A 16,806-nucleotide genomic window follows, 5' to 3' on the forward strand; every position below is an offset into this window, starting at 1 on the left:
CAGTCAGTTTCCTTCTGTGGTCTCAGTTTGCCGGATTTTAGAGCAAGAAGGTTGGGCTGGATACTCTCAAAGCTCTAAGGCACGTTTTGTGTTCCTGTGACCCTAAACCCCGTTTCCCAAGAGGATCAGGACAATGGGTACAAAGTCTGAGTTACACCAATCTCTTCCCGAACCCTAGCCTCAGTCCAACGGAGAACCTCTCCTCTCCCCTCTTCCCCCCTCACTGCGGTGCCTCACGGAGCAGAATGGGGAGGGGGGACCCCAGTCTGCAAGAGCCCTAAGCTGAATTGGCCCCTCGATCTCTGGGATCGAGCACTCATTGGGAGGAGCGCAGGTTGACTGGGCACCTTTCTGGAGAAGAAGGGTCATGGGAGAAAGAGAGGATGATGCCCTTGGTGGAAGGCAGCGTCTCCCTAGTGTGCGAGAGGGTCCCTTTGTGGGGGGAAGAGGTTTAGGGGTTCAGTCAGGGGCTGGGGGAGAGGAGACAAAAGAGGAAGATGGAGAGTGTGAGCCAGAGTGTGGGAATGGGTCATTTTTAAACTAGGAAGGAACCTGTGGTGCCGACATCTTCAGTGGAAAGTATGGCAAGGCTTCCGCTTTTTTCCCTGGGGGTGGGGTGTGTGTGGAGATGGCCTTAATTCTACTTTTGTCTGCAAAGAGAAAGGGCTAGAAAGACTTGGAGGGAAAGGGATAGAGGCCAGATAGATTTAGTAGGGGAGAGAAGGAAAAAAGACTGCTAGAGAACCGGGGTGAGACAAGGACAAAAGTAAAGGTGGACCAAGAGGATGCTGAGTGGAGGCGGAAGGGCTACTGCCTGAGAGCATGTTGATTTCACCTGATCTAGGCCCAGTGTGGGTATGTTTCCACTCAGCTTCCCTGGTACCCAGGGAGTGGGAGTTCTGGCTGACATTCTTCGCCTTCCATTTCCCTCCCAACGGCACAACAGGTACCCCTATAGAGTCACCAGCCCCCATCGTGGGGCAGGGCGGCCCAGAGCCCTAGTCAGCTCTGCCCCCTCCGGGAGGGGAGCCTCCTCCAAGGAGCTCCTTTCCTGGGAGAGGATTTACAGCAGGCCAAAAAAAAGGGGATTTAAAAATAAACAGAGAGGCAGGAGCTGTGAGAATCTGAGTCATACGCATCTGATCTGAATCCTAGCACTTGACACAGCTTCCCCAGGAAAACTTGGGAAGCCAAAAGGAGGGAGGGGGTGTGTGGGGAGGAGGCCCCACCAGCCTGGGGTACAGATCCACTTAGAAGGATATTATCCCCGTGGATCAGTAGCTGTAGACCCTGAGTCAGGGAGCCAAGGGTTCAATCAGCCTTCCTGTACAGGTGGGTTGGGGGGGGGGGTGTCCTGCTCTGTGAATGAATTGGGTAAGAATCTCTGGATGGGGTGGATTTATGGGGGTTGCCTATGGGATCTATTGTGGGCAAAGGTTCACATTTGTGTTAACAAGTGCTGTGTGTGGATGTGGATGTGTAGACACGTGTGGCCAAGGCATGAGGATGCTTGGTTTTGGGCTGGTGCAGATGTACCTTGTGGGAGGTACTTATAGTTTAAAGAGTTCTGGACTCTGCAGACCCTGCTTTGAAGCTGAGCTCCAGCCTCTGTAAATTGGGTTTTTGAGTCATTGGCACTACCTTCCTCACCGGGGGTATTGTGCAGAGCAAATGAGGCAGTGGCACTTCTGTTACCAGACAGTCTACAGAAATGTGAGTTCATTGCCCATGTGCACAGATGAGTAGGTGAATGGTGAGTGACTGGGTAAAGAAGTATTCTTGGGTATTTTTCATAGATGAATATATATGGCTTCCTGAGAAGGTATCTATGTGCACCCACTTGTTCACATTTGCTTTTATTGAAGGCCAAGCTATAGGCAATGGGTTTTGAAAACTGATCTAAAAGGAGAAGAGGAGCAGCTAGACAGCACAGTGAATAGAGCATCATATCTGCAGTGGGGAGAACCTAGGTTCAAATCTGGCCTCGGATACTTCCTAATTGTGTGACCATGGGCAAGTCACTTTACTTCCAATTGCCTAGCTCTTACCACTCTAAGAATTGATACTAACACAGAAAGTAAAGCTAAAAAAATAAAATAAAATTAGATGAGAGTTTAATAGTGAAAGACAGGCAACCTCTCTGACTTTCCTTATCCTAGATGGTGGGTTTCTGAGGTTGCTCAGATTGTAGCAGACTCAGGGGATTTCTGGAGACATCATCTTGGACTGGAATTCTAACCCACTGAAGGAATCCTTTAGGGGTCAGCTAGGGATGGCTCTGGATTAAAAGCCAGCCCTAGAGATGGGAGGTCCTCGGTTCAAACATGACCTCAGGCATTTTCTAGCTGTGTGACCCTGGGCAAGTTGCTTAACCTCTAATCCCTAGCTCTTACCACTCTTCTGCCTCGGAACCAATACACACAGTCTTGATTCTAAGACAGAAGATAAAGGTTTTTTAAAAAAATTAAAATGAAGGAATCCTTTAGGAGCATCAGGTTTTCTATGACCCTGAGAAAAAAGATATATTTCAAGTCCATTGAATGAATAATTATTAAATGTCTACTGTGTGCAAGATATCCTGGAGAAATCAAATCCACTGCTTAATCAAAACCTCATTGAAAGGGGGCAGCTGGGTGGCTCAGTGGATTGAGAGTCAGGCCTAGAGATGGGGAGGTCCTAGGTTCAAATCTGGCCTCAGACACTTCCCAGCTGTGTGACCCTGGACAAGTCACTTGACCCCCATTGCCTCGCCCTTACCCACACAGTATAGACTCTAAGATGGAAGGTAAGGGTTTAAAAAAAAACACCTCATTATAATTGAAGCTTCCCATCTCACTGAGCCTGTCTTCCTTTCAGGTCCTTCAGAATGGCACAAGTTGTACCCTATCGCCCAGGGAGACCGTCAGTCTCCCATCGACATTGTCTCCAGTCAGGCTGTCTATGACCCTACCCTGAAGCCCTTGGTCCTGGCCTATGAGTCCTGCATGTCCCTGAGCATCGCCAACAATGGACATTCCGTCATGGTGGAGTTCGATGATGTGGATGACAGGACAGGTGAGAGTGATGAGGCTGCCCTACTGCAGCTTTCATTTTTCTTTTCTCTTTTTGCTTTTTTTCCTCATCTTTTCACTTTGGCAGCTAGTAGATGGAATGCTAGGCCTAAAGTCAGGAAAACCAGAGTTCAGATTCAGTCTCAAACATTTAGTAGGTATGTGACCCTGGGCAAGTTACCTAAGCTCTGTGTGCCTCCATTTCCTCATTTGTAAAATGGGAACAGTAATAGCACCTACTTCCAGGGTTGTTGTGAAGAAGAAAGAGATAATATGTGTAAAGTGATTAGCACAGTGCCCAGTATAAAGTAGGCACTACATAAATGTTTATTCTCTTCTCCTGTCCTGGAAAGGAACAGGCCAGAACCTGTCCTGTAGGTCAGCTTGACCATCAGGTGTCATGGGAAAATTCACAAGGTCCTAGAAGCAGATTACCTAGATTCTAGTCCCTGGCTTTCTCTGTGAGTACCAACCAGCCTTTGATTGTTAGAGGGGAAGTGAGGTGTTTCAGTAGAAAGTACTGAGCTCAGAGACCAGAAAACTCATCTTCCTCAGTTCAAATCTGACCTCAGATACTACTAGTTATGTGACACTGGGCATGTCGCTTAGTCTTGTTTGCCTCAGTTTCCTCATCTGTAAAATGAGCTCAAGAAGGAAATGGGAAACCACTCTAGTATCTTTGCTAAGAAAATCCCAAATGGAGTCACCAAGAGTTAGACCCAACTAAACAATAATTGTCTATTAAAAACCTTAATTCTTTTTTTTTTTTAAACATCAATTGACCTCTCTCCTTCAGATAGTACCTAATCCCCTGGTGCATGGAACCTTTGGGAGAAGGACACGACTGAAACAACAACATTCTATGCAGGGCAAGGCTGAAATCAGGTAGAATCTCAGATTTGAGTGGGCCTGAAGAGAAAGGCAGGGAAACCTATCCTTCTCATTAATGATGTTTTTGTGACCCCTTTAGTGTCCTTGATTTAGGATTAGTCAAGGTTATGCAGTGATAGAGCATCCAGTGACTCTGGGTAAGTTAGCCAACAAAACAACCTTGGAGATCCATCTAGTCCTGCTCCATTTTACAGATGAGGAAACTGAGTCAGAGAGGGGCAATGGATTGCCCAGTCATTTATTCACTTAATAACAGTGACTTGAACAACCCAAGAGTTCTGAGTCTAAACAAAGCCCGATATTTCTTCTACCATACCACCTTACCTCTAGGAGGGATTTTGGTCCTGGGAAGAAAATATGTGAGGAAAGGATGTCAGGAGTTTGAGAAGTAAAGGGACGAGGAATATAATCATCATTATAGCTAAAATTTATATAGTGCATCACAATTATTATCTTATTTGACCATCATAACAACCGTGGAATATAGGTACTATTATCCACATTTTACAGAGGAAGGAACAGAGGCTGACACAGGTTAGATGACTTGCCCAGGGTCACAGAGCTGGTAAGTGTCTGAGGCTGGATTTCAAGTCAGGTCTTCTAGACTCCAGGCCCAGGGCTTTATCCATGGCGCCATTCCCTAACTCCTTTCTGTTTCCTTACCCCCTCCAGACTCTCACGGATGGCCTCATTACGCCCCATCTCCCTTATCCCATCCTTGAAGCCAAAGCCATCTTTGATCTGTACCCTCACCCCTGACAGTGATGATCTAGGAAAAGATGGCAGGAGGAGCCACGGTGAAATCGTGACTGCTGGTGTTAGGCTTCCTCTTTGGGCTTAGCCGATGCGTTCGTATTTTTACACTCTCACATACCCTATTCCGTGTTTGTACACTTAGAAATGGAGCAGTGTCTACCACTGGGCTTGTAAATGTTTAACAGCCAGCTCTCTAAAAAACAGGATGCATGTTTAAGTTTAGTCTACATCATTAACATTTTCTCCGTCACTTTTAAGTCTAAATAATCGATAAGGGGCAGCTACATAGCACAATGGCTAGAACTCTGGTCCTGTGGTCAAGAGGACCAGGGTTCCAGTTTGATCTCAGCCACTTCCTAACTATATGACCCTGGGCAAGTCACTTAACCCCTATTGCCTAGCCCTTACCACTTTTCTGCCTTAGTGTCAATACACAGTATTAATTCTAAGATGGAAGGTAAGGGTTAAAAAAAAAAAGGAATTGATAGTAGGAAAGAAGGTAAGAGTTAAAAACAAATTTTTTTTAATAATCCAAAAGGCTAGATCAAGACCCAGTTTGTATCATCTGCTGATTTCTGAGGTGATCTCACTGAAAACTTAACAATGGGCTCCCAAGAGCTATTTTGATTGGGTTCCAGCATCCCTTGTGAATATTCAACAAATAACATTTCTATTCTGTTGCCATTCATACAATGGAATACAGTGTATGAGGGACTTGGAACCCGGTTATTTAGGGCTCTGTGACCGGAGCAAGGAGATTAAAGGATTCTCTGATCAGAGCTCCAGTTGGGTGGATGGTCTCCTGGACTAGAATGGGTGAGAAGGCTGGCTCCTCCAACTTTTTTTTAATTTAAGTTAGACCCTCAGATTTCATCCTCATAGGACAGTCGCCATGAGGAAACTCAGTTCCAGCTCTGATATTTATGATCGTAGGAAGAGAGAATTATCAAGGGGCATTAAGAGTTTAAGGGACCTATCCAGAGCCACACAGCCAATAGGTGACAGACAAAGGCCTTGAACCCAGGTCTTGCTGACTCTGAAGTCAACTCGGTCCCCTTTGGCTTCTGGCCAAAGTACCCATTCCCATGTTTATGCAGGCACTTTCTGGGATGACTCCCTATAACAATCTCTATAGCCCACATTAAAAAAAAAACAACACAACAACCTTTACCTTCTGTCTTAGAGTCCTTACTAAATATCGATTTCAAGACAGAAGAATGGTAAGGGCTGGGCAGGGCTCACGACCAAGATGGCAGGGCAGGAGTTTCGATCTATATCGCCATGACGAATTTTGTGGTGAAGGAGCCATTGAAGGGAGGAGCACTTGGTCGTTCTGGCCTGTTAGAGGAGGTTCCCTCTCAGGATCTTCCAGGCATCTCATAGGAGCCACCAGGTTAGCTGCCTGACCTGGGGCCAATGTGATACCCAATCCAGTAATTAAAATTCTAATAGGTTCTAGTAACTTTCAGGCGGGGTATGACTGCCCTCAGCTAATGGCCTGAAGCTCCCTATCCCTTTCAGGGAGAAATCGGAGCCTGTTATTGGAGCTCACCAGGAGAGGGCCTGGCACTGGGGGTGAGCCCTGGGCACTAATCGGTGATCAGAAAGTGACAAGAACTAAATAAAAAAGGGGGGGGCTCCTGGCTCTTCCTAGGGTTTTCTCAGCAGGGCTGGGAGGATAATCAGTCAGATTCATTTAAAGATAAATATGAGCATAAAATAAAAGGGAGTGGAGGAAAGGGGAGATGAAGGTGCCACAGAGTAGACTTCATTGTCTGGAGAAAAAAGCTTAATGCCCGGGGTCCCTTGGAGCTAGCATTGGTGGGCATCTGTGTCCCCATCCCTTCTTTGTTACTTGCATGGCCTGGAGCCAATCATTTCTCCTTGGACCACAGTTTTTTCAACTCTAGAAAGAAGGGAGTATCCCTCAATTGTCCCTAAAGCAGGCTGCTTTGTATCAAGGATGCCTTTGGCAGTCTGGTGAAGCCTATGGATCTGGTCTCAGCCTAATATGTGTTGGCTGTCCATATAATGAAGCAAATGCTAAATTTGACTTAGAGGTTAGAGAAAATAAAGATTTTATTTTTTTTCTTGTCCAAAGTTCACTGAGCTGTAAAATTTACTAAGTCTCTCCTTTAGGGGTCTGAGGACCCCGAGTTAAACATGTCTGCTTTATAGTTTTTGTTTTTCCTAGCTCTAAATTCTATTGCTTTTTAGCTCCCTGGTTTTGCCACAGGTCATCCCTGGCCCCATTCCAGATGGAAGGGAGACCAGGCCAGGCAGTGGACACCCTACCCTGGTTTGGAACATTTTGTGTGTGTGTGTGGGGGGGGGGTCAGGGGAACTACATCTTGTCCTCATTTGTCCTCTATTGAGGAAAATGGACCAGAAAAATTCAGCGTGTGCCTAGGATGAAGTGGGGACTTGTTTGCTAATGCTCATCTATCTTCCAATCCTGGGCTCTTTCTGGGCCAGCCTAGAGCCAGTTTCTTGGCTTGTTTTGATTATTATTTGTTAAACTATTCCTTCTGTTTTAGAATTGATACAAATATCAATTCCAAGGCAAAAGAGCAGTAAAGGCTAGGTGATTAGGGTTAAGTGACATGTCCAGGCTCACATACCTACAAAGTATCTGAGGTCACATTTGAACCCAGGTCCTTCCAGTTCTGGGTCCAGCACGGAACCATCTCGCTGTCCCTCCCTGGCTTCTCTTTGCTGTATCTTTCTCAACCATGACTGGGAGTGTGTGTGATTGGTATCTGGGGGCTGGCACAGGATGCCCCACATGTCTGTGAAAGCCCACTCAGAGCTGGGCATTTATTTGCAGGCTCTCCCTGAGCTGGCTCCCGTGGTGTGGGCCTGCAGACAAAAATGGAGGCAAGAGAGACTGCTCCAGCCCCTGCTGGCCCAAGGAAGTGGGGGAACGATCCCAGGCCCCTGGAGGCTCCCTTGCCTAAGCCTGCCCCCCCTGACACCCCAGTATTTTGTCTGGAAAAGTCCAGCCCCCGCCAAAGAGAACCATGACAATAAAGCAATCTGAAATAATGTAACCAGGAACAACACAAGCTGGGAGTATTTTTGTGAAAACAATGAAATAACCCAACACGAGATGATTCTAACAATTCATGTTCCTCTGGCCCTTCAGGATGGGTTTACAGTCGCCCTGGGAGATGGGTAGTGATATCTCAGCAACACCCACATAGGGCAGAACATAGCAGTGCTACGACCAGGCAGCCACAGAGCAACACAGCCATGTAAACACCCATTCTACCATCTCAGCCATGATGATACCGCAGAAATGTGACCGTAGGAACATGACACAGCACAATGGAGAGAACTGGACCTGGAGTCACAAAGACCAGAGTTCAAATTCTTCCCTAGACATTTACTGACTGGGCAAATCACTTAATGTCTGCTTGCCTCAGTTTCCTCATCTGTAAAATGAGGACTATAACATCACCTGTCTCCCAGAGTTATGTGAGGCTCCAATGAGATGATCTATTTGAAGTGTAAATATGTACATATATGGATAAAACACATTATATCTCTATAAAATATAGTATAAATATAGAACTTCCATAATAAAATATATTATACATAGGTATAAATATTCTACTTTTATATGTGTATGTAAAGTGTATATTTGAATGCTAGCTGTTCTAGCAGCATCACAAAACAGACAATAGAACTTTATGCCACAGTGCCTTAATTAGTCTTTGAGTGGGGCCAAAGTCTCTTCCAAATAGAATTCCACTGTCTGGTAGGCAGCGATTTCCTCTGCCATCTCCAATCCCCCATGCGCTTGCCATCTCTCCCTCCACAATTCTAGGCCGTTCTTAGAGTAAAAGAGCCCATAGACCTACTCCCTGGAGCCTCTGGAGAAGGAGGGGAGGAGGAAAGGTGGGGTTCCAAGCCATAACCAGAATCAGGAGGATCGGCACAGACATTCTCCCCATCTCCTTGGCTTGAGTCAGGGCCAAAAGGGAGCAAAGCTGGAAGGAGAGACAGCTTGTGATGGGAGAGGGCAGGAAGGAGACAGAGGTGGGATGGATGGTGTGTGTTGTCTCGGGTGTAGAAAAGGGGAAGGGAGCACTGAGGGAGTGCAGTGGCGTTCTAGGCTAGCGAACCCCTCTGCAGGGCAGCTGCCTCCTCCTGGGGGGAGCCGGAGCCTGTAAGGGTTCGCCTTCCTCCCAGATGTCTCCCTCCTTCAGAGCAGCGTGCTCAGTGGGCTAAGGAAGGGAGAGCCCCCTCCTCCAGCCTGAGGTTTCCAGCTCTGGTTCGGCCCCAGAGCCAGCCAGAAATAGGGCAGTGTGTATTTTCCAGATGAAAAATGTATCCCGGCTCCTTTCCTCCTTGTGATTTGTGTCTGGGTCTGGCATAAGCTGCTGCTGGCCGTGGTACCATCTCCCAGGGAGACTTTTGAGAGGAGACAGCATGTGGTAGAGAAAAGGGAGCTGAGTTTCTCTTAGAGGATGTTGGACTCTTCTGAACCAGCTGGAAGCTTGGCCAAGTTTTTCCCCCTCTCTGAGCCTGTTGTCTCCAAATTTCCTGCTGGTGCTAAATCTGCTGCCAGCGCTCTAGGTGGATGGACTTGGCTCTGCCTCCTCCGGGCAGTCCCTTTACCTCTGAGCCTCCCATTCCTTGACTTGGTGAGTTTCAGAAGCTGACGTAGTCCATGAAAGGAGCCTCTGAGCCTGGTCAGCCTTGTGGCTAACCAGCTGTGACTTGGGGGAAGGGAGGCCGGGGCACCTCCTGTGGAGCTGGACATTCGCTCTCGCTCCTTGGGAGCTAGCCCAGTTCCCCTTGTCACTGGGCCACCCTTCAGGCACTCGACCAAGGCTAATTATTATCTTTATCTGTCCAATGTCTTTCCTACCTAATAGAAAAATTTCTAGAGCTAGATAAAAATCTGTATGTGAAAAGGATTTCCGAGTCATAAAGCATTCTCTATGGTATCCAGCTGTGTGACCCTGGGCAAGTCACTTTACCCAGTGGGTCTCAGTTTCCTCAGCTGTAAAACAAGTCAGAGAAGGAAATGACAAACCACTTTAGTATGTTCACCCAGAAAACCCCAAATGGGGTCACTGAGGGTTGGACATGACTCAACGACAACAAAAAATCTACATGTTTACTGTGACTTACTTGGGAGAAAGGAAGAGCCGATAGTTCTTGATCATCCTGTGTCTCTCTCCGTAGTGGTGAATGGGGGCCCCCTGGATGGGCCCTACCGGCTGAAGCAGTTCCATTTTCACTGGGGGAAAAAACACAGCTTAGGTTCAGAACACACAGTGGATGGCAAGTCCTTCTCCAGTGAGGTAAGATCCAGGACTCTGCCCTCTCTGTAGGGGAACAAAGAACCCCCCTCGTGCTCCCACCAAGTGCTCTGATTGAGGGGCCCACAGAAAGGTCCTTTTTCACTCTGCCTTCTCAGACTAAAATTCCTCCATTAGTCCTATCAATCTTTGGCTTCCAACTCTGTCACTTAGCCACCTCTGTGACGTAGGAAAGATCACTTTATTTCCCAGAGGCTTAGTTTACTCATTTGTGAAATGAGGACAATAATCCCTGCTCTACTGACCTTCCAGGGATGTTGTGAAAAAAAGATTTTGTATACTTCAAAGTTGAATGGGGAAATGAATTATTATTACCATGATTATCATGCTCTGGGCCTCAGTTTCTCCACTGTAAAGAGGGGATCATAATACTCAGATTACCTACCTCTCGAGGGGCGGCTAGGTGGTACAGTTTGAAGTCAGGAAGAACTTTGAGTTCAAGTCCAACTTCAGCTGCTCACTGCGTAACTCTGGGCAAGTCACTTCACCCTGTTGGCCTCAGTTTCCTCATCTATAAAATGAGCTGGAGAAGGAAATGGTAAAGCACTCCAGTATCTTTGCCAAGAAAATCCCAAATGGGGTCATGAAGGGTTGGACATCACAGCTACAACTGAACAACCACCTAGTCAAGGCTACTGCAAGGACAGCCTGGGCTACCTGGGAGTGCTATAGTGGTTGGACTTTGTCATTTTTAGTCACAAGGCCTTATTGACTACAAGAGGGAGGCTAACAGATCCACCCTTCAGGAATGGGCTTTGTTCCCCTCAGTCTGGAAGAACCGATGCTTAAATTTTCAGCGTGAGCTGAACACCTCCGATATCAGCAAATGTGTCATATCAGGGCTTGACTTATTGTTGATTATGTAGACTTAAGAAAGCGGTTGAGAAAAAATAATGCAAATTAAGCTTAATAGTGTCTAGGACCTGCAGTTTGGCTTTTGGAGAGCTCAGCCTTAAGTGCAGTTGTTTTTGCCATTTTACATTCTTTTCTAACAGCAGGCTGTGATAAAATGGAAGGAAAGAGGAGAGACTGGTCCAGAGTTGGGATATTTCAGGGGAAGGGACAAGCCGGGTGAAGGGAGCACAGGGGAGGGTAGAAAAGGTCAGCCAAGACAAACCCTGATAACATCTGCCACTGATCTAACATCAAGGGGACATGGATGATTGTCACTCACATTTTCTGTAGCTCCTCGAGGTTCAGAAGAAGACACTTTCTACATCACATCTCCACGAAACGAGTAGTTTAAGGATTATTCCCATTTTATAGTTGAAAACATGGAGGCTAGAAAAATGAAATGGGGGCAGGTAGGTGGCTCACTGGACTGAGAGGCAGGCCTTAGAGACAAGAGGTCCTGGGTTCAAATCTGGCCTCAGACACTTCCTAGCTGGATGACCCTGGGCAAATCACTTAATCCCCAATGCCTAGCCCTTACTGCTCTTCTGCCTTGGAACCAATACACAGTATTGATTCTAAGACAGAAAGTAAGGTTGTTTTTTTTTTTTTAATGAAATGTCTTGGCTGAGGTCATACAAGCAGTAAGTAACCCTCTTTCCATTATATGGAATTGGCTGAATTTGAGGAATACCCCAGAAAACTGTCATCCCCCAATCAAGCACTAGAATGAAAGCCCCACAGCCTGGAAGGCCAGAATGGGAAAAATGAACCTCTCTAAGCCACTAGCTAGCCTGGCCCTGAGCAGGGAAGCCAGTGAAGGTACTGGAGTTAGCTCTGCTTTGACTGTCCCCTTCCACAGCTCCATTTGGTCCACTGGAATGGGAAAAAATACAAGACCTTTGCTGAGGCAGCGGCAGCCCCAGATGGCCTGGCTGTGGTCGGCATCTTCTTGGAGGTGAGTGAATTCACTGGAGGGAGGGGCTCACAATGAGGTCTAGGTGAATGCAACCCCTCCACCTACTCCCTGTACCCCGCCACCTTCTCTCTTCTGCCTTGCCTTCTCCTTGGCATTTACTGAAAATCTCTATGATGGGCAGAGAACAATAGCTCTGTCCATGGTTCCATAGCATTTTCTGCTTCTCTAATGGGTTAAGGGGAGAGGGCAGATGATACCTGGAACTTTCTTCTGGCCTAGACCTCAAAGAGAAGAAAGAACTAGTTGCAGAGTCCAGAAAATCTAGATCTAGGCTCAGGCCATCCAGATATATCTGTGTGTTTTTCTGACCTACTCCAATAATCTCTTGGAGGTCTCTGTGTGAGGTCTAGAAAATATAGTTCTATTGATTTTAGAGCTGGAAGGAGCCTGAGAGGCCATCTAGTTCACTACTCACCCATCTTATAGATGAGGAAACTGAGGACAACAGAGGGGAAAATGATTTGTCCAATGTCATATAGGGAGGAATTAGCAGGATCAGGATTTTTAACCCAAGTCCTCAGACTCTAAACCCAGCTCACGTCCTCTGTTACCTTCTTTGAGCTTAAAAATTATGTTGTACAATGGGAAGGAGAATGGTCTGGCCATCAGGAGACTCACGTCCTAGGTTGTCTGACCATGGGCAGGTCACCCCTGCACCACCCCCTTCCAATTCCTCATCTCTAAGATGGTGGCAAGATTGTAGGACTTTTAATTTTGTAGGAGAGACCATAGTCCAAGCCCTTCATTTTGTTGATAAGGAAACTGAGTCCCAGAGGGGAAAAGATTTCCCCCGTTCACCTAGGAAATAAGAAGGCAAACTAGGATTTGAACCCAGTCCTGGATTCCAGAATTAGAATGTTCTTTCCACTGCAGCATGGTACCATGGATGATCATATACTCATATTCTGTGTTGGACTTCCCCATACTGGGTAGATGTTGGACAGGATGTTCTCTAAATTTCCTTCCAGCTCCAATATTTTAGGATTCACTGTAGAGTAAGCAGGGAGTCAGTTTCCCACAATAATCCATCTAACATCACCTCCTCCTCCTCCTCACTGGTGCTGACTCAACCTTGTCCTTGTACCAATAGACCCCAGACACACTCAGGGGTTAGGATAGAAGAGGACATGGACGTGTTGTGTCAACACCTTACAAGCAAGAACTGTTTGGAACAGATTGGTGGGAGATGTCCAGGGGGCTGGGTGTCCTGGGCCAGAAATGGGCATGCCCAGAAGACATTCTCAACACTATTTATCCTTTGTAAATTCCAGACCGGTGACGAACATGCCAGCATGAACAGACTGACAGATGCACTGTACATGGTCAGATTCAAAGTGAGTATTCTGCAGACTTTGGGCCTTTCTTCTGCCTTCTTTTTGTCCTTTCTCCAAATCTGTGTTTCAATTTGCCAATTGAAGGGCCACCTCTATGATCGTGAATGTGTTTGGGTATGTAATCCCTAGAGAAGAAAAGGATTGGTTTGGGGGACAAGGATGGAGAAAAAGATAGGGACTTTCAATTACAAAGGACTTGTACTCATGCAAGAAGGATTAGATTGGTTCTGCTTGACTCCAAAGGCTAGGTATCCCAATGGGTAGATCAGACTTAGAGTCAGGAAGACCTGAATTCAAATCCAGCCTTAGACAGTGACTAGCTGTGTGACCTTGGGAAAGTCTTAAACTATCTGCTTCATTTTCCTCCACTGTAAAGTGGAGATAATACCAATAAAATTAAATATTATACATGCTAAATGCTAGCTAGTTAGAAGGCTATGATCAATGGATGCAAGGGGCAGCACAACTTAACTTTAAAGAACTTTCTAATAACCAAGCCTGTCCAGAAGTGAAATGGACCACCTCAATGGCTAATGAGTTCCTTTTCCCCTTAGGAGGTCTTCCAGTGGTTGTCTAAACCACTTGGCAATATTTTAGAGGCAATTTCTTGTCTGATCTAGTCTTGACTAGGCAATCTCTGAGGTTCTATCTAACTCTTAAGATTCTGTAATTCTATCATGAAAGTAATTCTTTGGAACAAAAATGATCTAAATGAGAGTGCAGGAAGAAATGTGAGGAATTGGCCTCTTGGTCATAGTTTTCAAGACCAGGGAAATAAATGCTTTCTTTTGTTCAAAACTCTAGGGGGGGGAAAAGGGGAACCTCAGTGCCTTTGATTTGGATAACTCCATTCCTCTATAAACTTTTGTGGAACAGTGGCCTCCATCTTTTCCAGATGTTTTCCTTAAATCTAGAAGGGAGAGATATTATGGCAGAATAGAAAATGAACTGGATTGGATCAGGGAAACCTGGGACTTGGAAGCCAGGAGACCTGAGTTTGAGTACTAAGCCTTGCCCACTACATTTTTGTCTTGACTTTGAACAAATCCCTTCTCCTACTCTTGGCCCCAGATTTTCTCATTTGTATAATAAGAGGGTGAGGCTAGATGGCTGTTAAGGTCCCTCAAGATTCTACCAAGTTTGGGTTGGGGATCTTTTGTGGTTGTTCTATAGAGTCAAATATAATGAATGAATGAAAAAGGCATTTATTAGGTATTTACCACATACAAGTGTTGTGCTAAACCTCAGGATATCAATACAAAAGCATGGTTCCTGCGCTCAAGAAACTAATAGAGGAAGACTATACACATAGGAGGGGTAACTAGATTGCACCAGAGTGCATAGAGTGCCAGGTCTAGCGTCAGGGAAACTCATCTTCCTGAGTTCAAATCTGACTTCAGACACTTAGTAGTAGTTGTGTGGTTCTGGGCAAGTCATTTAATCCTTTTAGCCTCAGCGTCTTCATCTGTAAAATGAACCGGAGAAGGAAATAGCAAAGTACTATGGTATCTCTGCCAAGAAAACTCCCAATGGGGTCATGAAGTCAGACCCCACTGAAACAACTGGACATAACACCTAGGACGGTGGTAGCCCCAGAAGAGCCCTGAGAAATTGCGGGTTTTAAGGTGAATGTCCTCATGAGGAAGTAGATTGAACCATTCCATCCAGGAGCAGTGGCAGAATTGATAGGACCATTATTGATAGTTCCAGAAAGGGGGCTGAGCAGAGGTCCTGAGACAGACAGAGTGGCTACAGCCTGAGAATAGGGAAGAAAGCAAAGACCAATTAAGCACCAGGGACAGGGAACCAGGGGCACAGAACACTGGGAGCTCAGACTCAATGGCTCCTTTTACTTTTGCTGTTTCTGTATGTGCAAATAAAGCCTGAATCCTGGCAAGATTTGGGGTCAAAATAGAATCTTAGGAGCTGAACTCCCGAGCATTTCCTGATTACGATTTGAATGGGCCAGCAGTGAATCCTCATTCATCTGTTCAGTGGAATGAATTAATTCCCTTCCCTTTTTGTCTCCAAGAGAGGCTTTTCTTCTCTTGAATAGAAGGACCCAGTCACTTTGGTGTCTGCTATCATTGTTTTTTTTTTGCAAGATTCATAAATTTATTTTACTGTTTTTATTGATGAAAAAAAATTACAGTATTTCAAATGTTATTTAAACACCAACAGTAGCAAAGGGCACCCACCCGTGACAGATACAGTATCACATATCTGAATCGCAGACAACACTGCAGGGCAGGGGAGTCCTGACCCTGCTGGGGTGCTGCCTCTTTCTCCCCGACTGTCTCTGGCTCTTCCTCCCCAGCACCTCTGTGTGGACCCAGAGATCAGTTAGAAATATGCAGAAACAGGGGGCAGCTGGGTAGCTCAGTGGATTGAGAGTCAGACCTAGAGATGGGAGGTCCTAGGTTCAAATCTGACCTCAGACACTTCCCAGCTGGGTGACCCTGGGCAGGTCACTTGACCCCCATTGCCTAGCCCTTACCATTCTTCTGCCTTGGAGCCAATACACAGTATTGACTCCAAGATGGAAGGTAAGGGCTTTTAATTAAAAAAAAAAAAAGAAGAAGAAATATGCAGAAACAAAGACACTTGGGAGGAGGCTATGCCATCCTCTCTAACCAACAGACCCAGCTGCCCATTTTGGCTCTCTCTGGGAATACCGAGACATTGGATCAGAGGTGGGAGAGGCAGGCTGGGGACTGAAGGTTTGATTTTGACTACATTTAGCCCTGGTGTGTTCTCTTCCCCCCCACCAAAGCCTGGGGCTCTCCGTTGAGCTTTCAGGGGTACAGTAGCAGGGCAGGTAGGAGATCCCCTGTTTGCCTCCTTCTTGAGTACGTGGGACCCCAAAAGGAGATGTTCCACAGAGGCATTAACCCTGGGTTATTCATGGGGGAGCGCTGGGCCAGGAGGGAGCCAGTGACTGAGCAAATCTGAGCCTGGGAAGAACATTCATTTACCTGTGTTGCCATCTGCTATCCGGAGAAGAGAAGGTCCACACTGAAGAAATCAGTCCTAGATCCCCAATGGATTTACTTACAGAATCCTAGAATGTCAGTGCCAGATTATCGTAGAGGCCGCATCCCAGGCTGTAGGAGAGAGTGCTGGATCAGAGCCAGACGATCCGACTTCAATAAAAGCTCTGGAACGGCTTGTCACCTTGGATAAGTCACATAACTTCTCAGACTTGGGGGCCCAATTTGCCAGTTAGGGCCTGGACCTCATATGGGGTCAGAGAGAGGGTAGGCTGAGAAAAGAGCCGTGATGAATACCTACCCAGCCAGGGCTGGCCGACTGGATTATCCGGCTCCCACGTCCCTTCCATCTCTGGAGCCTATGAAACGGGGACTTAGAGAGACGGATGATAATAAGGCAGCCTTTGTAGAGCATTGTAAGGCTGGCAAAGCACTTTACATGGGCCAGCCTGGGGGGTCTTCCCCCAGAGGCCTCCTGATGGCCATAATGGATTTAAATTCAAAGGGGACCCAAGCACTTAACCGGGCCGTGATCCCGGGACTCACTTATCCCCGGGCCACCTCTGTCTCCTCATCCCTAAA

At 46.5% G+C, this 16,806-nt stretch overlaps 1 protein-coding gene across 2 annotated transcripts in view; it reads left to right on the top strand.

The window, feature by feature from the left end:
* CA7 (carbonic anhydrase 7) overlaps window positions 1-16,806 on the top strand; it is a 43,730-nt gene that overhangs the window by 22,435 nt on the left and 4,489 nt on the right. For both annotated transcript variants that reach the window (XM_016427669.2, XM_001364374.4), the window contains exons 2-5: window positions 2,857-3,054; window positions 9,894-10,012; window positions 11,784-11,879; window positions 13,172-13,234. In XM_016427669.2, coding sequence (XP_016283155.1) covers window positions 2,857-3,054; window positions 9,894-10,012; window positions 11,784-11,879; window positions 13,172-13,234 — 476 coding nt within the window. The remainder of the gene's footprint in view (window positions 1-2,856; window positions 3,055-9,893; window positions 10,013-11,783; window positions 11,880-13,171; window positions 13,235-16,806) is intronic.

The sequence above is a fragment of the Monodelphis domestica genome, chromosome 1 (assembly GCF_027887165.1).
Source record: "Monodelphis domestica isolate mMonDom1 chromosome 1, mMonDom1.pri, whole genome shotgun sequence".
NCBI lineage: Eukaryota > Metazoa > Chordata > Mammalia > Didelphimorphia > Didelphidae > Monodelphis > Monodelphis domestica.